The sequence below is a fragment of the Fringilla coelebs genome (genome assembly GCF_963513975.1).
Source record: "Fringilla coelebs genome assembly, chromosome: 4".
NCBI classification, from domain to species: domain Eukaryota; kingdom Metazoa; phylum Chordata; class Aves; order Passeriformes; family Fringillidae; genus Fringilla; species Fringilla coelebs.
The window spans coordinates 669,701-689,550 of record NC_140032.1 but is presented as its reverse complement, the minus strand read 5'-3'; the positions used below and the strand labels follow the sequence as shown (position 1 = coordinate 689,550).

The window sequence follows — 19,850 nt, the reverse complement described above, 5'->3', positions numbered from 1 at the left end:
CAATCACGCGCGAGCCGGCGCGGGCAGCTCGCTGTCACCGCGGCGTTCGCTGCCAAATAGTGATCCTTTCCATTTCCCCACGCTGCGCGCCTTCTTCCCTCTCTGCCAAATTGTGCTCCCGCCCCCGGCCCGCCCCCGGGAAGGTTCTGGGCGTGCGCGGTGCATTGTGGGGGGCCGGGAGCGAGCAGCCGCCGCGATGATGGTGAGTGACCCGCGCCATCCGCCGCCATCCGCCGCCGTCCCCGCGTCCCGCCGCCCTGCCCGGGCCGGGGGGCCCCCGCCGGCTCCCAGGGAGCGGCTGTGGCGGGGCCGCGGCGGGCCGGGCCGCGCGGATGGAGCCGCCCCGGCGCGCAGGCCTGCCGCTAGCCGGGCTGTGCCGCGGCCGCCCCCGCCGGAGCCGGGGCCGGAGCCGGGGCCGGGGCCGGGCTGCGCTGGCTGCAGGGTGGGAGCGGGCAGCCCCGAGCTCCATCCCGCTCCGGAGCCTCCGCCCGGCCCTGGCCCCCGCAGCCGGAGCCTCGGGCCCGCGCCCCCGCCGGCTCCGAGCCCCGCGGTGATGCGGGAGGTGTGTCCAGCCTGATTTCCCCGGGCACCAACGGTTCCTTTTCCCTTGGGATTCCTGCTCTGCGGGGTGTGGAGGAAAGCTGTACGTTTTTTCCACAGAATCTTTCCAGGATTCAGGGATCACAGAATAGTCAGGGCTGGAGATCACTCAGTTCAGCCCCCTGCCCAGGCAGGTCACCTGGAGCAGGTGACACAGGAATGTCCCGGTGGGTTTGGGATGTCTCCGGGGGGACACTCCAGGCCCTCCCTGTGCAGCTCTCCCAGGGCTCTGTCACCCTCCATGGCAAGAAGTTTTTCACGTTGAGGTGGAACTTCCTGTGTTTTAATTTATGTCCTGATACTGGGCATCACCAAAAAGAGTCTGGCACCAACCTCTTGGCACCGCCTCGGAGAGATGTGTATGGGTTGATGGGATCCCTCTCAGCCTTCCCTTCTGCAGCCTAAGCAGGCCTCACTCCTCATAGGAGAGATGCTCCAGAGCCCAGGGATGCTCTTTGTGCCCATCACTGAACCCTCTGCAGTCGCTCCTTTTCTTGTGCCTGTGGCCCCTCAGAGCACCAAGCACAGTTCAATTTTGCTCTGCAGCTGCTGGCAGCTGTTCGAGCCAGTGCATCCCAAATTTGGGCAGTGTTTGGGCTTTGCCTGAGCTCTGCCTGTGAGATGGTTGCAGCTCTCATGGAATGGTTTGGGATGGAAGGGACCATAAATCCCATCAGTGCTAGCCCTGCCGTGGCAGGGACACCTCCCACTGGCCCAGGCTGCTCCCAGCCCCAGTGTCCAACCTGGCCTGGGGCACTGCCAGGGATGCAGGGGCAGCCACAACTGCTCTGGGAATTCCACCACCCAGATTTGTTTGGTTCCTCAGTGTCTCTGTAATTCCTGCACGCTCTGTCTTCTTCAGGCCAGCCTCAGATCAGAGCCTCAGTGGTTCTGCCCTAAAGAAGCCCCGTTGTTTCTGGGACAGTTCCTGTGCGTCCCTGAGCCTGGGGTGGAGCAGTTGTGAATTCCCAGTGCTGTGGGGGCAGTGGGAGGCAGCTGGGTGGTGTGGGGCTGAGGAATTAGAGCGAGGCTGTGTTTTTGCTCTCGTTCCTGCACACCGGTCTCTTCTGAGCTGTCAGGAGTTCACTGTGGGTCCTTGGGCTCGGGCTGACAGCTGTGCTGTGCTCCTCCTGCAGCCAACCCCGGTTATCCTGCTGAAGGAGGGCACAGACACCTCGCAGGGCATCCCGCAGCTGGTCAGCAACATCAACGCCTGCCAGGTGATCGCCGAGGCCGTGCGCACCACGCTGGGCCCGCGCGGCATGGACAAGCTCATCGTGGACGACCGGGGTGGGTACGGCGCGTCAGCTGGGCAGCACTGAGCCCAGCTGGGCAGCCCTGAGCCCAGCTGGGCAGCACCGAACCCAGCTGGGCAGCACTGAGCCCATCTGGGCAGCCCTGAACCCGGCTGGGCAGCACTGAACCTGCTGGGCAGCACTGAGCCCCTCTGGGCAGCCCTGAGCCCCTCTGGGCAGCACTGAGCCCGGCTGGGCAGCACTGAACCTGCTGGGCAGCACTGAGCCCAGCTGGGCAGCCCCGAACCCAGCTGGGCAGCCCCGAACCCAGCTGGGCAGCCCTGAACCCAGCTGGGCAGCACTGAACCCAGCTGGGCAGCACTGAACCTGCTGGGCAGCACTGAGCCCAGCTGGGCAGCCCCGAACCCAGCTGGGCAGCACTGAACCCAGCTGGGCAGCCCTGAACCCAGCTGGGCAGCACTGAACCCATCTGGGCCATCTGGGGCAGCCTCAGCCCCTGCCCCTCTCACGGCAGAGGGAGGCTGGCACTCTGCGTGTCACTAGAACACCTCGGTGTCCCCTGTAGGAGGCAGGAGGATTGCCAGTCCAGCCTGAGGATTCCCTGATTGCTCCCCTGGGGACATGCAGAGTCAGGGGGATGTGATGCTTTGGGAAGGCTGCCCTAGAGCAGAGGGAGCAGAGGCTGGGCAGAGTTCAAGAATAAAGCAGGGATTTAGTAAAAGGATCCCCTCCATGGATCCACCTTGGGCAGCACAAGAGCCCAGCCAGGGCTGCAGCCAAGGTGAACCAAAATGGTCACAAAAAGAACTCAAGATGACCCAAAATGGTCCCAAAAAGAACCCAAGATAAACCAAAATGGCCCCAAAATGCACGGCCGGGCACGGGGTCTCTCCCTGGGATCAGCTCTGCTCCATTTGCACCTTGCAGTTCATTGTCCCATCCCAGCTTTAGCCCCTGCAGTCCCACCCTGCTTGTTTTTCTCTCTCCAGCCCACGGGGTTTGTGCTCTTGGGCTGAGATTTGGATCATTTGTCCTTGGTCCCAGCTGGAGCAGGAATTGTTTTGTCTCCCTGCTCTGTGCAGAGAGCTCAGCATCCCATAATATGGAGCTCAGACCCACACACTGGAGCAGCACAGAGTCTGAAGAATAGAAAAGCTAAAACCCGAGGCATCAGTTGGATGCATCCGGTGTAAATGTGTGCCAGACAGGAGAAGCAGAGGCTTGAACCTGTTTTCAGGTATTTTTGGTCATCTCTATTTTTAAATGAGGCTCATGATACCTATGGAGTTACTCAGCAGTGTGCTGAGTGTGAGGTCAGTGGATGTTCCTGGGTTGATTTTTAATCTTTTTTTTTTTTTTTTGAGTGTGATTTAAGAGATGAGCTTTGCCATCACTCTGAAAAGACTTATATGAAGTCACCAAACTAATTATTTATTATTTTTGTTACTGAAGGGTGGAGTGAAAATGTTTAGTATTATCTTTAAGTAGTTTTTACAGATAGGAACTGTAAAAAAATCCTTGTTCAGAAGGATAATTTGATTTAAATGTCTCCTGTGATAACTAATATGATTTCTAGGCTCTTTGTTCATGAGAGTCTCAGGCTAGAATATGGTTTTATCTGTCTGGGGAGACCTTTGAGAAGAGGGAAATGAATTCCAAACCTTTGTTAGTGTGGAAACTTGTTCTGCTCTCAGACTGACTTCACTGAACCTGCTCCACAAATAGGCTGGCAGGATTCTGTTCTGGTGGAGCAGAGGAACCTGCTGCGATCTCCTGAGAGCCCCCAGAGACAGGGCTTGCCCCTGCTGGTGTAAAGCTGCCTTAACTTCCTTTTCTCCACAAACCCCAGGCAAAGCCACCATCTCCAACGACGGGGCCACCATCCTGAAGCTGCTGGACGTTGTGCACCCGGCCGCCAAGACCTTGGTGGACATCGCCAAATCCCAGGATGCTGAGGTGGGAGGGGAGCCTGGCTGGGCCTGGGGGTGAACACAGAGCAGCCTGAGTGCCACTGCTGCCCTGGGCTCTGTGTTAGCTCTGGGAATTGCTCTTGGGGTCCTGGGCTTTGTTCTGCCTGCTCTGGAGCCAGGCTGGGAGAGCTGGGAATGCTCCCCTGGAGAAGGGAAGGCTCCAGGCAGAGCTCAGAGCCCCTGGCAGGGCCTGGAGGGGCTCCAGGAGAGCTGGAGAGGGACTGGGGACAAGGGACAGAGGGACAGGAGGCAGGGAATGGCTGCCACTGGGAAAGGGGAGATTGGGCTGGGATCTTGGCAAGGAATTGCTGGCTGGGAGGGTGGGCAGGGGCTGGGCTGGAATTGCCAGATTTGCTGGGGCTGCCCCTGGATCCCTGGCAGTGCCCAAGGCCAGGTTGGACAGGGCTTGGAGCAATCTGGGATGGCAGAAGGTGTCCCTGCCCAAGGCTGAGGGTGGCACAGGATGGGCTTTGAGGTCCCTTCCCAGCCAGACCACTCTGAATCACTGAGGAATTCAGCCACAAATCTGTGAGCAGAGAAAATCCTGAGCTCTGGTTTTCCTGGAAGCTCTGGAATGGTTTTGCAGCTGCTCTCAGGCAGTGTGGGGGTGGCACAGGGGGGGTGACACGGTGTCCCCTGTCCCTGCAGGTGGGTGATGGCACCACGTCTGTGACCCTGCTGGCAGCTGAGTTCCTGAAGCAGGTGAAGCCCTACGTGGAGGAGGGGCTGCATCCCCAGATCATCATCCGCGCCTTCCGCACGGCCACGCAGCTGGTGAGGCACGCAGGGACAGCTGGGCCTGCCCCACCGGGACAGGGACACCCTGCCAGGGACAGCCCACGGGGGAGGGGGTGTGAGCAGTGCCAGCAGCCTTCTCCTGTGCCTCCCTGCCAGCAGCACTGCCCTCCTGTGCCAGGCCTGCTGTTAGCAGTCCGTACCTCTGGAGTGCCTTCACTTCCTTTGGGTTTTCTCCCAGGGAATAAATGTAAAAACTCATTTCCCATTCTCCTGCTGCTCCTGTTCTCTGCTGCTTCTTAGTAACCTGTGTGTCTCCTGGAGCCTGTTGGTCCCATGAAGCTGATTTTTGGAGGTTCTCTCCTCAACAGCCCTTTGATTCCCAGGGTCTCTGCTGAAAACAGAAGCAGCAGAGCAGCTCTGGGCCTCCTCCCACTCCTCATATACTGGTGTATTCCTTGGAATTACTGTGCTGGCAGGGGTGGAATAACTTAAAAACTTGCAACTTCAGTGACGTTGGTGCAGAGAACAAAAGATAAAGTACAGAGAGAGAGGTTGGAGGTCTCAGCAGCTCGGGAGCATAAATCATTAATCCAGCTGTTGCCTTTTTGCCAGGCTGTGAACAAGATCAAAGACATCGCTGTCTCCGTGAAGAAGGAGGATAAAGAGTAAGTTTGCCTTGGAGGTGACCTGGTTTTGTTCTGGGCTCCAGCTGACTGCTTTGAGGGTGCTCCTGGACTCTGTGGCTCTGGCTGACATCTCCAGGTGGGACCTGGAGTGCAGCCCCATGCTGGGGTCATTCCCAGTTTCCCTGGAATTTCCTGCTCCTGCAGGGACGGTGCTGTGCTCCCACTTGGCTGCAGGGATGATGTAGGGCAGGGTCTCCCAGTGCTCATGGAGGAAGCTGGGCACCAAAATAAGTGGCCTGATTTCTTTTTTGCAGTTCTTGCTGCAGTCAGTGGCAGTGTTAAATCTCAGCATTCCCTGAGGATCAGGTCCCCTTTTAGCTGTCACACACCAAGGTAGATAGCTCATAGCAGTGATCCTTTCAGCTGAGGTGAGAATACTGGAGTTCTTTTTCTCCCTGGGTTTTAGGCTCTTGTTCACCTGACCCTGCTGATACCTGCGTTGAGTTACAAGTATTTCAACTTCATAAGCATCTTGAATAAACCAATATGGGTTGTCCAAACCAAATTCTAAAAAAATGCTGGAAAAAACCGCCCAAATGTGGTCCTGAGATGGGAAATAGAGTGGTTCCCATGGGGGACAGAGCCTGGCAGCTGCATGCACATCTCCCTGGTGTCTCTGTGTCACCCACTGCTGCACATACATTGCCTGAGTTAGTACTTCAGGGAGTGTGAACGCTGCCTTTAGAGGGTTTCAGGAACATCTTCCTGCCTCAGGATGAAGGAAAGCACCTGCTCTTTTCTGATTTTAGGTGCATAAAAGTCAGTCAGCTTTGGCAGTGCTGGCCTGATGCTCAAGCTCTAAAAAGGAGACTGGGATTTGTCACTCTGGGATTTGTGCCTTGTTCTCCCTGTTGACAGGAGGGAGCTGATCTTTGCCTCTGTCAGAGAGGATTTTGGGCCCTTCATGACAAAACAGCCTCTGAGGGGCTGGAGCGTGGCCAGGGCAGGGACAGAGCTGGGAAGGGGCTGCAGAATCCCTGAGGGAGCTAGGCAGGGGCTGGAGAATCCCTGAGGAGCTGGGCAGGGGCTGCAGAATCCCTGAGGAGCTGGGCAGGGGCTGCAGAATCCCTGAGGAGCTGGGCAGGGGCTGGAGAATCCCTGAGGAGCTGGGCAGGGGCTGGAGAATCCCTGAGGAGCTGGGCAGGGGCTGCAGAATCCCTGAGGAGCTGGGCAGGGGCTGGAGAATCCCTGAGGAGCTGGGCAGGGGCTGGAGAATCCCTGAGGAGCTGGGAAGGGGCTGCAGAATCCCTGAGGGGCTGGAGAATCCCTGAGGAGCTGGGCAGGAGCTGCAGAATCCCTGAGGAGCTGGGCAGGGGCTCAGCCTGGAGCAAAGGAGGCTCAGGGGGCCCTTGTGGCTCTGCACAGCTCCTGGCAGGAGGGGACAGCCGGGGGGTCGGGCTGTGCTCCAGGGAACAGGGACAGGAGCAGAGGGAACGGCCCTAGGGGGGCTCAGGGTGGGCACTGGGGACATTCCCCATGGAAAGGGCAGGGGTGGTGTCCCCATCCCTGGGGTGATTTCAGGGCCCTGTGGATGTGGCCTTTGGGGACATGGGGCAGTGCTGGCCTTGGCAGTGCTGGACTGAATGATCTTAAAAGATATTTTCCAGCCTAAAGCTCTGATTAGTGAAGCCACATATGGTGTTTGGGGCTTGTGAAAAGGTCTGGCAGGTGGCCAAAGCTTTGTTTTTCCTTTCCTTCCCTTTCTGCAGTGAGCAGAGGAGTCTGCTGGAAAAGTGTGCAGCCACAGCCCTGAGCTCCAAGCTCATCTCCCAGAGCAAGGAGTTTTTCTCCAAGATGGTTGTAGATGCTGTGATGATGTTGGATGACTTGTTGCAGCTCAAGATGATTGGGATAAAGAAGGTGCAAGGAGGAGCTTTGGAGGTAAGTGCTGGAGCCTTCCTGAAGCGGTGGGAGACAGGGATCCCAGCTCTGGTGGTGCCTTGGCTCTAGCAGAAGTGCAGTCTGGCTTGACAGTGCCTGTTGGGGAATTCCCAAAGTGGAACAAAGCTGTTGGTGTGAGGAGGAAGCCTGGCAGGGTTTCTTTTCCATAGGTAGAGTTTCTGGTTTTTGAGCTAAATTCACTCTTCACCTCACTGCAGCAAAAGTTGCTACTGATAAAATTCCATTTGTCTCTCCACAAATAATAATTTTTTTTTGTGTGTGAAGTCTTTGTTTCTTCTGGATCCAAAAGTCTTGGTTGCATGTAGGATTACTGGGTTGGGAAAAATGCGAGCAAACCTCATGAAGCTGATTTAGTGATGGGCAGGGCAGGTGGGATGTGTGGTTTATGCCTCAGTGCTGGAGAACCTGTTGTGTCTGGATATGTGGTAGGGGATTGATCCTGGCTGTGGGACAGCCCCTGTGCAGAGGGAGATTCAGATCCTGATTTCTTCACCCAGGAAATTGAGGAGCTCATGCCAGGGAATGGTGTTGGACAGGGCTGTCCTGCTGCAGAAAATCCAGGAGGTGGTGATGGAACTTGGAAAGACAACCAGCCCCCAGTGGGACTGTGGATGAGAAATATTGAAAAGTTCAAAGGGGAGGAATGGGAAGGAGATCAGGGAGAGAGCTGATGGCTCCATTCCTTGATCTTCAGGTTGTCTGAGGAGTTCTTGGCTGTGGAGTTTTGATGGGTAGAGAGGAAGATGTTTTTGTGAGCTGAAAGAAATGCTTGCTGCTTATTTCCTCTAAAAGTGGGTTAATCAAAGGAGGCAGTGCTGGGAAGGCTTTGTAAATGAGGCCTCTGCAAGCAGGGAGTGTCCTGTGGGAGTTGCTGTTAACCCTGTGCAGAAAGCCTTGGGGGCTGAGCCCGGGCAAATCCCTGTGTTCCAGGACTCACAGCTGGTGGCGGGAGTTGCCTTTAAGAAAACCTTCTCCTACGCTGGCTTTGAGATGCAGCCCAAGAAGTACCAGTCCCCCAAAATCGCCCTGCTCAACGTGGAGCTGGAGCTCAAGGCTGAGAAGGACAACGCCGAGGTCAGAGTCAACACGGTGGAGGTAAGAGCCCCAGGGGAGCCTGGCCTGCTTCCTCCTCCCTGTCACCCCTGGGGCTGCTCATCCCCTGGGAGGGATGAGATGGGAGGGCCACTGAGCTGCTGAGGGCTCCAGCCAGGCTGGGGGAGCTGGGAATGCTCCCCTGGAGAAGGGAAAAATCCAGGGAAACCTCAGAGCCCCTGGCAGGGCCTGGAGGGCCTCCAGGAGAGCTGGAGAGGGACTGGGGACAAGGGACAGAGGGACAGGAGCCAGGGAATGGCTGCCACTGGGAAAGGGGAGATTGGGCTGGGATCTTGGCAAGGAGTTCCTGGGTGGGAGGGTGGGCAGGGGCTGGCACAGGGCATGGCTGCCCCATCACTGGCAGTGTCCAAGGTGAGTTTGGATGGGGCTTGGAGCAGCCTGGGGTAGTGGGAGGTGTCCCTGCCCGTGGCAGGTGGTGGCCCTGGGTGACCTTTAAAAGGTCCCTTCCCACCCAAACCGTTCCATGATAAATGAGTTTGCTTCCTGCCCACCCTTCACCTTTGGAAACGCCTGGTGGGCTGTGCTGCCCTGTGGGAATGGGGCAGCAGACTGGGAAGCACGGCAGGCTCAGGACACCTTGGTGAGCTGTCCTGTGCCCCAGCTGTGCTGAGCCACCAGCTCTGGGGTGATGGCAGGGCCAGCTCATGCAGCAGTGCCTGGAGTGCTGCGGGAGCTCCTGGGGCTGCAGCAGCCGTTTGGGCAGTGCCACGGAACAGGGCCCTCGTGACTGTGCCAGGGCTGCACGTGGGGCATCCCCTGGCACTGGAACACCTGTCCCCCTGTCCTCCTCCAGGATTACCAGGCCATCGTGGATGCGGAGTGGAACATCCTGTATGACAAACTGGACAAAATCCACAAGTCAGGAGCCAAGGTGGTGCTGTCCAAGCTGCCCATTGGGGACGTGGCCACGCAGTACTTTGCAGACAGGGACATGTTCTGTGCTGGCCGTGTCCCCGAGGAGGATCTCAAGAGGACCATGATGGTGAGCTCCCCTGGCTTGAGGAAAGCCTTTGGAAAGTGCTGACACCCCAGGCTGGGCATTCCCAAACAGCTGCTCACAAGGGTTTGAGAGGACAAGGCTGTTCCTTCAGGGTGAGCGCTCACACCCTCACAAGGGTTTGAGAGGACAAGGCTGTTCCTTGAGGGTGAGCACTCACACCCTCACAAGGGTTTGGGAGGACAAGGCTGTTCCTTCAGGGTGAGCACTCACACCCTGACAGCCTGGTGTTACATACAAAGATGTGATCAGTGCATCAGTAGAGAGTTATTTTCCTGTGTTCTTCCCTGTTCCATCATGAGTCGTTTTTTTCCTGAGCTTTCTTTGTGTATCTCCTGGACTCTGGAGCCCGTGAGTCAGCACCTTGAAGCTGCATAAACTTATTTTGCTGTCGAGGGTTGGTCTGGATCCATGAGAGGGGAGGGAGGGAGAAGGGTTTTCCTGAATCTGAAGGATGGGTTTGCACCAACTCAGCAGCTGGGCTGTCCCTGAAGAGTGGAGCCTGCTGGGAGGCTGGTGTGGGTTTCAGCAGTGGTAATTCCATGTTTGCCTCCATTCCCTGCAGGCCTGTGGGGGATCCATCCAGACCAGTGTCAATGCCCTGTCGGATGATGTGCTGGGCCGCTGTGAGCTCTTTGAGGAGACCCAGATTGGGGGAGAGAGGTAAAAACACCAGATGCAAACCTGTGGAGCTGTGCAAGCCCTCTCGTAGCAGGTGGAAAAGTTGGGGTCAAGGCATTGGCAGGGTCAACATCTCAAGCTGTTGAGATGAAAACAAGGTTGTCACAAAATGTATATTTTATTGTATATTTTATTGTAGCCAGAAGCTGTTTTTTGAGGCTTGGGGAGGGGGCAGGAGCAAGATTTCATTGAGATCCTACCTCTTGTAAAAGGTTTTAAAATACATGTTTATTCTGCAGTGCCTTGTAAAAAGCACAGTGGTACTGTTGCATCTGTAATGGAAAACCACCACATTTTGGGGTTGATTGTGGCACTTCTGTGATGTTGCAGCTTGACACTTCCCTGTCAGTGCAGGAGAAGCTGGGGACGGTACACTGGGGTCCTTCCAGTCTGTTTGGGGCTGGCTGCTGCCCTCTGTGGCCCTGCCAAGTGCAGACTGGGAGCACCAGTTCGGTGTGAGTCCCTGGCAGCAGGACGAGAACGGATTCTCCTGGATTATCTGGAACGTCACTTCTGCGTTCCCTGGCCCTGCTCGTCCTTGGGGCTGCGGGGGGCTCACGGCTGCAGGGCTGGCTCTGTCCCACGCTGCCTGTCCAGCAGCAGCTTCTGCATGGCACACCCTCCTCTGGCAGGTACAACTTCTTCACGGGCTGCCCCAAGGCCAAGACGTGCACCATCATCCTGCGCGGGGGCGCCGAGCAGTTCATGGAGGAGACGGAGCGTTCACTGCACGACGCCATCATGATCGTCAGGAGGGCCATCAAGGTGAGCGCTGTGCCCTGCACAGCCAGAGCTGCTGGACACCTCACACACGCACCAGGGCTCGGCTGAGGGCTCTGCACAGTGAGCACATCTCCTGCAGTCACTCGAGTGCAGTTCCTTGGCTGGCTCGGTGGCTCTGCAGTGTTTGCAGCTGCTCTCCCGGCACACCTGGGTTCTGCCTGCACTTCTGTGCAGCTGTGCCTTGTGCTTGCTCCATCCTCCACCCTAAAGGGAACAGTCTCCTGGCTATGCTGGGTGGATCTGCAGGAGATGGAACAGCAGATTGATGGCACATGTGTGTCCATGCCCATAGAGCCACTTGACCCCTCTCTTGGTGCCCAGTCTGAAGGCATGACAGTCCCTCTCAGGATGTGTGTTTGATCCTAGCTGACACTGCTGAGCTCTGTGTTACAGAAAAAGGTGTTGCTGTAAAAAGGGCTTCTGGTTAAAAGCAGCTCTGAGGCTGCATGTCCTGGGGGCTGGGGAGAAGCATGTCAGGAGTTTTGGAGCTGTTGCTTTTAGAAAGAAGGTCCTGATCTCTCTCCTGAAAAAGCAGCAGAACTGAGCTGCAGGGTGCTGCTGCCAATAGCTTTAGTTTTGGACCCTTGATGAGAGTGGGGAAGTTTCCCTGGCCTGAGTTGGCTGTGAGCTGCCATCCCTCCCTTTGGGTGTAGTGTCCCCAAACCCCCCTTTGTCCTGTGCACAGCTGGGCTGAACTGCTCTAGCTGCCACTGGAGGTTCTTGGTGTGTCCCTGGTGCTGCTGTCAGATGGTCCCAGGGACAGCAGCACCAGGGCTGGGGATGGCAGGGCTGGGGATGGCAGGGCTGTGCATTGCCATGGGCTGGCAGGGCTGGGGATGGCAGGGCTGTGCATTGCCGTGGGCTGGCAGGGCTGGGGATGGCAGGGCTGTGCATTGTTGTGGGCTTGCAGGGCTGGGGATGGCAGGGTTGTGCATTGCCACGCCTGCAGGGCTGTGCATTGCCATGGGCTGGCAGGGCTGTGCATTGCCAGGGGCTGGCAGGGCTGGGACTGGCAGGGCTGTGCATTGCCACGCCTGCAGGGCTGTGCATTGCCATAGGCTGGCAGGGCTGGGGCTGGCAGGGCTGTGCATTGCCACGCCTGCAGGGCTGTGCATTGCTGAGGGCTGGCAGGGCTGGGGCTGGCAGGGCTGTGCATTGCCATGGGCTGGCAGGGCTGGGGCTGGCAGGGCTGTGCATTGCCACACCTGCAGGGCTGTGCATTGCTGTGGGCTGGCAGGGCTGTGCACTGCCATCCCTGCAGGGCTGTGCATTGCTGTGGGCTGGCAGGGCTGTGCACTGCCATCCCTGCACGGCTGCAGAGCCCTGACAGAGCCCCCGTGCCGTGCCTGTCCCCGCAGAACGACTCGGTGGTGGCGGGCGGCGGCGCCATCGAGATGGAGCTCTCCAAGTTCCTGCGGGACTACTCGCGCACCATCCCGGGCAAGCAGCAGCTGCTGATCGGCGCCTACGCCAAGGCCCTGGAGATCATCCCCCGGCAGCTCTGCGACAACGCCGGCTTCGACGCCACCAACATCCTCAACAAGCTGCGCGCCAAGCACGCCCAGGTACGGCTTCAACAGCCAGCTGTCTGCTGGGGAGGGCAGGAGCCTCCCCTGAAATGGAGAATGGAAACCCCTCCCTCTGAATTACTGTCATTTTGAAATTAAGGGGCTCTCAGACAAAGATGTGGGTACAGGAATAACAGTTCTTTACTAGGAAAATTAAAAATACAAATGCAATAGTACAAAAAAAAAAAAGAAAACAAACCCCTGCCAGAGTGAGAGCGTGCCTGGTCCCCCTGTGTGTCAGGGTGGTGGCACAGTCCCATCCCACGGTGCTGGCACAGTCCCGTCCCATGGGGGTGGCACAGTCCCATCCCAGGATGGTGGCACAGTCCCATCCCAGGGTGGCACAGTCCCATCACATGGGGCTCAGCCCTCCTGCAGTGCCAGCTGTGGCTCTGCTGCAGCAGGATCCTGCACAAGGGGGGAGTTTTCCTCTGCAGCTCCAGGGCTGCTGGAGATGGGCCTGCTCTCCCTCTGGGAATGCAGGGCAGGAGAAAGCTGCTCCTCTGGGAATGCAGGGGGCAAAGGCTGCTGTGCTGTTCCAGGGCAGATTGTATCCAGGTAGGAATGTGTGAAATCTCAGATTGTATCCAGGCAGGAATGTGTGAAATCCCAGATTGTATCCAGGTAGGAATGTGTGAAATCTCAGATTGTATCCAGGTAGGAATGTGTGAAATCTCAGATTGTACCCAGGTAGGAATGTGTGCAATCTCAGATTGTATCCAGGTAGGAATGTGTGAAATCTCAGATTGTATCCAGGTAGGAATGCTTGGCTCCTGCCCTGGGCACAGCATCTCCCCATGGGATGATGGAATTGGATCAGCCGTGCAGGGACACTCCCTGGCCATGGACAGAAGATAATTAATAATGAATGGCCCATGGACAGCAGAGATCTCCTGGAGGGAGGATTGGCTGTGGAAAAGATAAAGAAAACTGCCCCATGAGCAGCAGATACCTGCCCCACCTCTGACAGGTGGCAATAAAATACACACTCTCAGTTGCATCTTTCAACCTCAGACACCTGGGCATCCCAGAGGCAGTGTGTGTGGTTCCTTTGTCCCCAGTTCCCTCCTGGAGCCTGTCAGAGCCAGTGTAGCTCAGCTGAGCCCGTGTTGGAGCCGTGTCCCCTTTGATTCAGCACCGTGTTTGTTTCACGTCATGTGTGGGCCTGGCACAGGTGGCTATAAATGGAAAGGAGCTGATTTCCCTTTGATCCCAGCTGTCGGGTGACTTTCTGAGCTGGGAGTTCTGATTTGCTCCTTAAAAGCTCATCATTTGTCAGGAAGGAGCTGCTGTGTTAACATTAAAGGAAGCAGAGTGCAGGAGCTGGCTGAGCTGAGCATTTTACACAGGAGCTGCAGGCTCAAGGTCCCGAGTGCTGGTCTTGTGGACATCCCAACTCCAGGGCTTTAAGGTTGTCCCTTGGGTTCTGTCACTCTCAGCACATTTCACCCTGCTGCTGGTGTGGGGCTCAGGGGAGTGCCCCAAAATGAGGGTGCACAACCAGGCAGTGAGGCAGCAGCAGAGGGGAGTCAGGCCTGGGAGGCTTCTGCAGCTTCACGGCAGGGGCTGCCCAGGGAGGTTTGGAGTCACCATCCCTGGAGGTGTCCAGGGAAGGGCTGGAGGTGGCACTCAGTGCTCTGGGCTGGGGACAAGGTGGGGATGGGGCACAGCTGGGACTGGATGGTCTGGGAGGGCTTTTCCAGCCTCGGTGACTCTGTGATCCAAACTGGAAGGAGCCTCCTCTTCATGAGGCACTGTTGGCCCTGGTGGCTGAAAGCACAGTCTGCTCAGCTTGGATTTCTTGTGTTTTCCTTCACAGTGGAACGCGAGGGAGGCTCCAGCCTCTCCCTTCACCTTTGTCTGGCCTTCCCTCCCAGGCTTTCCCCAGGTCCCACCCAGCCCCATGAGCAGTCCCTGTCCCTTTTGTCCCCTCTGTCCTCTCAGAGTGGGATGGGGCACTGATCCCTGTGCCTCTGTCCCTAGGGCAGGATGTGGTATTGATCCCTGTCCCCTCTGTCCTGCAGGGTGGGATGTGGCACTGATGGCTGTCCCTCTGTTCCCCAGGGTGGAATGTGGCACTGATCCCCATTTCCCAGGGCAGGATGTGTCACTGATTGCTGTCCTGCAGGGTGGGATGTGCACTGATCCCTGTCCCCTCTGTCTGCCAGGGCAGAATGTGGCACTGATCCTGTCCCTCTGTCCCCAGAGCAGGCTGTGGCACTGATCCTGTCCCTCTGTCCCCAGAGCAGGCTGTGGCACTGATCCTGTCCCTCTGTCCCCAGAGCAGGCTGTGGCACTGATGTGTCCCTCTGTCCCCAGAGCAGGCTGTGGCACTCATCCTGTCCCTCTGTCCCCAGAGCGGGCTGTGGCACTGATGTGTCCCTCTGTCCCCAGAGCAGGCTGTGGCACTCATCCTGTCCCTCTGTCCCCAGAGCGGGCTGTGGCACTGATGTGTCCCTCTGTCCCCAGAGCAGGCTGTGGCACTGATGTGTCCCTCTGTCCCCAGAGCAGTCTGTGGCACTGATCTGTCCCTCTGTCCCCAGAGCAGGCTGTGGCACTGATCCTGTCCCTCTGTCCCCAGAGCAGGCTGTGGCACTGATGTGTCCCTCTGTCCCCAGAGCAGTCTGTGGCACTGATCTGTCCCTCTGTCCCCAGAGCAGGCTGTGGCACTGATCCTGTCCCTCTGTCCCCAGAGCAGGCTGTGGCACTGATGTGTCCCTCTGTCCCCAGAGCAGGCTGTGGCACTGATGTGTCCCTCTGTCCCCAGAGCAGGCTGTGGCACTGATGAGTCCCTCTGTCCCTCTGTTCCCAGGGCGGGATGTGGTACGGCGTGGACGTGACCAACGAGGACATCGCTGACAATTTCTCGGCCTGCGTGTGGGAGCCGGCCGTGGTGCGCATCAACGCGCTGACGGCGGCCTCGGAGGCCGCGTGCCTGATCGTGTCCGTGGACGAGACCATCCGCAACCCGCGCTCCAGCGTGGAGCCCCCCGCCGCTGCTCCCCGCGGCCGCGGCCGCGCCCGGCCCCACAACCACTGAGAGCTCCTGGAAACCCGCGGGGATCGGCAGCTGCTCCTTCCCTGCCGGGGCTGGCAGCCCCACAGCCACTGAGAGCTGCTGGAAACCCGCGGGGATCGGCAGCTGCTCCTTCCCTGCCCGGGGCTGACAGCCCCACAGCCACTGAGAGCTCCTGGAAACCCACTGGGATCGGCAGCTGCTCCTTCCCTGCCCAGGGCTGCCGGCCCCACAGCCCCTGAGAGCTCCTGGAAACCTGCGGGAATCAGCGGCTGCTCCTTCCCTGCCCAGGGCTGCCGGCCCCACAGCCACTGAGAGCTCCTGGAAACCTGCGGGAATCAGCGGCTGCTCCTTCCCAGGGCTGGCAGCCCCACAGCCACTGAGAGCTCCTGGAAACCTGCAGGGATTGGCAGCTGCTCCTTCCCTGCCCAGGGCTGGCAGCCCCACAGCCACTGAGAGCTCCTGGAAACCCACTGGGATCAGCAGCTGCTCCTTCCCTGCCCAGGGCTGGCAGCCCCACAGCCACTGAGAGCTCCTCAAAACCCGCTGGAGCCAGTGGCTGCTCCATCCCCTGCTGAGGGCTGCCAGCCTCGGGCTGGGCGTTGTCACGGGCAGCTCCTGGCGCTGGCAGCCACAGCCCTGGAGCTGCCTCTGTGGCCTGGGTATTCTCTCGGGAGCCTTCCCTCCCTGGGAGCCTTCCCTCCTCAGGAGCATTCCCTCCACCAGACCCTTCCCTCCTGTGGACCCTTCCTTTCCTGGGGACCCTTCCTTCCTGCGGGCTGGAGCCAGCACTGGCAGGCTTTGGGGCCTATTTATACCGGTTTGTGTTTTGTTCTGCTGGGCAGTTTGAAGCCAGGCGCCAGCACAATAAAACGAGTTTGTCTCAGTGGCAGCTGGGCTTGTCCTCTGTTCTCTGCTTCATTCCACACAGGGAGGCCTCAGGACTGGGGTTAGGAATGAACCTTTCGGGCTGGTTTTGGCCCCGTTTCAAAGCAGGTGCTGTGCTGCAGGGCGGGGCAGACTCCAGGCACAGCCCAGGAGTGGTCTGGGATGGAGCACCTCTGTGTGCTTGGAGCTCTCAGATATTGCTCAGTGACATTTTAATTGGCTTCTGCTCAATGGGGCATTTCCATTTTCCACTTTGCTTCATGGAAGGAGGTTCAGGGCAGCGGCTGTGACAGCTCCAAGGGGCTCCAAGAATGGATCCAGGCATTTGGGGGGACTCCGAGAGGAAAATGGTGCTGGGAGAATGTGGGGAGACTTGGGTCTGGTGGGTTACAGGTGTTAAAGGAGGACAGTGAAAGAAATGCAGAATCATGGCTGGTTTGGGTTAGAAGGGACCATAAAGATCGTCCAGGGACACCTCCCACTGTCCGAGGGTGCTCCAGGCCCCGATGTCCAGCGTGGCCTTGGACACTTGGGGAACCCAAGGGCAGCCACAGCTGCTCTGGGCACGCTGTGCCAGGGCCTCACACCCTCGGTGCTTCCCCCCATGCTGTGTCCCTGTATCCCACTTGGTCCCCTGCCCTGTGATGCCAGACCAGTGCAGCCCATGGACCTGCAGAGGGAGTCAGGAGTTCACTTCCAGTAAGCCCCAGACTGCAACTGGTGTCACTGGTGTGGGTCCAGCGTGAGCCCCGGCAGAGTGAAAACCCAGCTCGATCTCCAGAGTCTTTATTCAACACTGAGTCATAAAATAGCTCTTTACACACTTGGCTGGGGGTCGTTTCTCTGTAATTCTTTAAATACACATTGTTTACACTTGCCAAAGTTTCAAAGCAACAACATCAAAGTGCATCTACAGGTGAGAGTTCCAACCAAAGTGCTAAACCCGCGGGCTGCCGGCCGGAGCTGGCCCTGCTCCCGAGCCCTGCCCTGCCCTGCCCAGCCAGCCCTGCTCGCACATCTCACACCACGCCCGGTTTAGCATCCAGGGACCACGGGGTGGGGGCAGGAAGGGATGTTTGGTTCTCCAGACACTGGCACATCGCTGCAGAAAGACTAAAATAGACCTAAATTTATAGAGAGTTAAAAAAATAACTTGGGAGGGAGGCCACGGGAAGCTCTGGGGAGGGGAGGTCGCTGTACACCGCTGCCATCCAGGGCTGTAGGGAATGACTCCAGTTCCTGATTCCTGTATCTCTATCCTCTGCACTGATTATCTCCTCTGATTATCTCGAAGCAACTGTGCATCACCCCCTCGCTTCCCAAAAACTGCCCCATACCATTGCACCCACTTGTCCCCGGCCCCAACCTGCCTCGTTGGCCTCCACAGGCTCAATCCCGAGGCTGCATTAGAAAATCCTTTTTTTTTCCTTGCTTTTGGGCAGTTTTCCCTCCTCGCTGCTGCAGCAGCTTTCCCTCAGTGCTCTCCCAGCCTCCCCAGAGATTATTTTGCCTCCTGCTGATGGGGAAGATCCATCACCACCTCACAACACTCTGCAATGCTTCACAACAAACCATCTCTGCTTCCCAAAATCTCCCTGTGCCCTGGGATTTTTTCCCTTTTAAAGCACTTTCTCATTTGGCACCAATTCCCAAAAGCTTTTGCTCCGCCCCAACCTGCTTTTTCTCACCCCAAAATGAGGCTGAAGCAAGGCTCCAGCTCCTGGGCTGGGGCCTCCCCTAAAAGCTGAAGGAAAACATCTATTAACCACTTCAGGAGCCATTACCAACACTTCTCCTGGTTTGTTTTTGTTGTTTTCCCTAAATCCAGGCTTTTCTGGGGGATCCAGACAAGCCCCTGCCATGGCCCTGCCCTTGGTGGCAGCAGGGACCAGGACACATGGCAAGAAGAGGGTCAGAGCAGTTTAAACCCCGGTGGGGCAGAGCCAGCCTGGGGGTCCCATTCCCCCCAGTCCCTGACACCCCGGAGCCCCAAGGCAGAGGGACAAGGCAGGAGGAGGGCCCTGATCCCCAGAGCATCCCTGGGGCTGGGAGGGAGGGGAACCAGTGAAATCCAACCAGGGAGACACAAAGCCAGGGATCTGGGATGGCTTTGGCCCCCGAGCTGCCTTTGGTGATGTCGTTCCTCCTGAAATCCCTGACCAGCGCCCAAACGCAGGGGAAGGGGAATGCTGGCAATGTCAGCCATGGGGAAACTTTGGGAAAACCATTAGAAAAGGAATAAATCTCCCCAGAACTGGCCCTGCAGGAGCCAGACTCAGAACCACCGTCCATCCAGCCCCTGCCAGCTCTGAGCCCGGTCCTGTCCCCGGATCCCTGGATTTCACTGGGATTGTCATCGCAGAGCGCCTCTGCCGCTTCTCCTCGGGGCTGAGCTGTGTGTGGCTTGAAGGCTTTCCCAGGAAATTTCTGGCTGTTCCCATCACTTCCAGAGGAAATGGGGCCGAGGTGAATCCAGGGGTGAAGCCGGGGCCAGCGCGGCTGGAGCCTCCCGCGGGGATGGGCCCTTGGGGAGCCACAGCCGTGCGGGACAGGGCAGAGCACGCAGCAGGGGCGGGATCGGCTGACATTTCAGAGCCGTTAATGAGCTCGTTAACAAGCTGGGCAATTAGGAGCCACCAGGAGGGCCCTCCTTCCCACCACTCCCGTCACTGCGCCAGCCGCCTTCATCCCCAGCCAAGGAGGAGGAGGATGAGGAAGGGATCCATTCAAGCCCAAGCAAAACAGGGAGAAACCCCCACTTTCCATCTTCTAATCCTTGAACCCGCTCAAAGCCTTGTGTCATCAGAGGATTTGTGTAAAAAGGTGCCTTTGCTGAGCTGGGTTTTTCGGGAATGCCCCGAGGAGAGGTGAGGGTTTGATCTGGTCCTGGGGATGCACCAGGAATCCAGGAGAGGGTCCTGGGGATGCACCAAGAATCCAGGAGAGAGTCCTGGGGATGCACCAAGAATCCAGGAGAGGGTCCTGGGGATGCACCAAGAATCCAGGAGAAGGTCCTGGGGATGCACCAGGAATCCAGGAGAGGGTCCTGGGGATGCACCAGGAATCCAGGAGAGGGTCCTGGGGATGCACCAGGAATCCAGGAGAGGGTCCTGGGGATGCACCAAGAATCCAGGAGAGGGTCCTGCCGTGCCTCCAAAGCCCCGGGGGCAGTGCAGGGATGGGGGTGTCACAGGGTCACCAAGGCCACCACACATGCAGCCACTCACTGACCCCTTCTTCTGGCACAGAAGGCTTCTCTGAGAGTCCTCACACTTCCCCTCTCTCCATCCCCTCATCCTCTCCCTCCCCACGGCCGAAGAGTCGGGAGAGGCTCCAGGCACACCCGGAGCAGCCACCTCCAGGCTTGGGCCACCACTCTGGGCCACGAGAGTCTTTAAGCATAGAGTGTATAAACATGCTGAGTATATAATTTTCCTTTAAAATCTTTTTTTTTTGCCTTCTTCTCTTTATAGAAATAAATAGGTACTTTGTTGTGTTTTTGTTTTTAAGGGATTCCGTGAGTCCCTGCGCTGTGGCGCTGCCATCTCCACCGGGCCACGCTCCTGCCCCAGAGGGTCCCTGGGGTTGTAGCTCTGCTGGGTGGTTTTTGCTGGTTGGGGCATCCCCGGCTCCTCTTGCCCCTGGGTTAGGA

General features: G+C 57.9%; 1 protein-coding gene across 1 annotated transcript; it reads left to right on the top strand.

Annotated features, from left to right (window-relative positions):
- The first annotated feature begins 141 nt into the window (after positions 1 to 141).
- On the top strand, positions 142 to 16,202 carry CCT7 (chaperonin containing TCP1 subunit 7). Its single transcript, XM_084204811.1, has 12 exons — positions 142 to 202; positions 1,737 to 1,890; positions 3,706 to 3,812; positions 4,475 to 4,600; positions 5,177 to 5,229; positions 6,960 to 7,131; positions 8,083 to 8,247; positions 9,059 to 9,247; positions 9,828 to 9,925; positions 10,576 to 10,708; positions 12,085 to 12,291; positions 15,107 to 16,202. The coding sequence occupies exons 1-12, from the start codon at positions 197 to 199 to the stop codon at positions 15,332 to 15,334; spliced, it is 1,638 nt and encodes a 545-aa protein (XP_084060937.1). The 5' UTR covers positions 142 to 196; the 3' UTR covers positions 15,335 to 16,202.
- Positions 16,203 to 19,850: the final 3,648 nt, after the last annotated feature.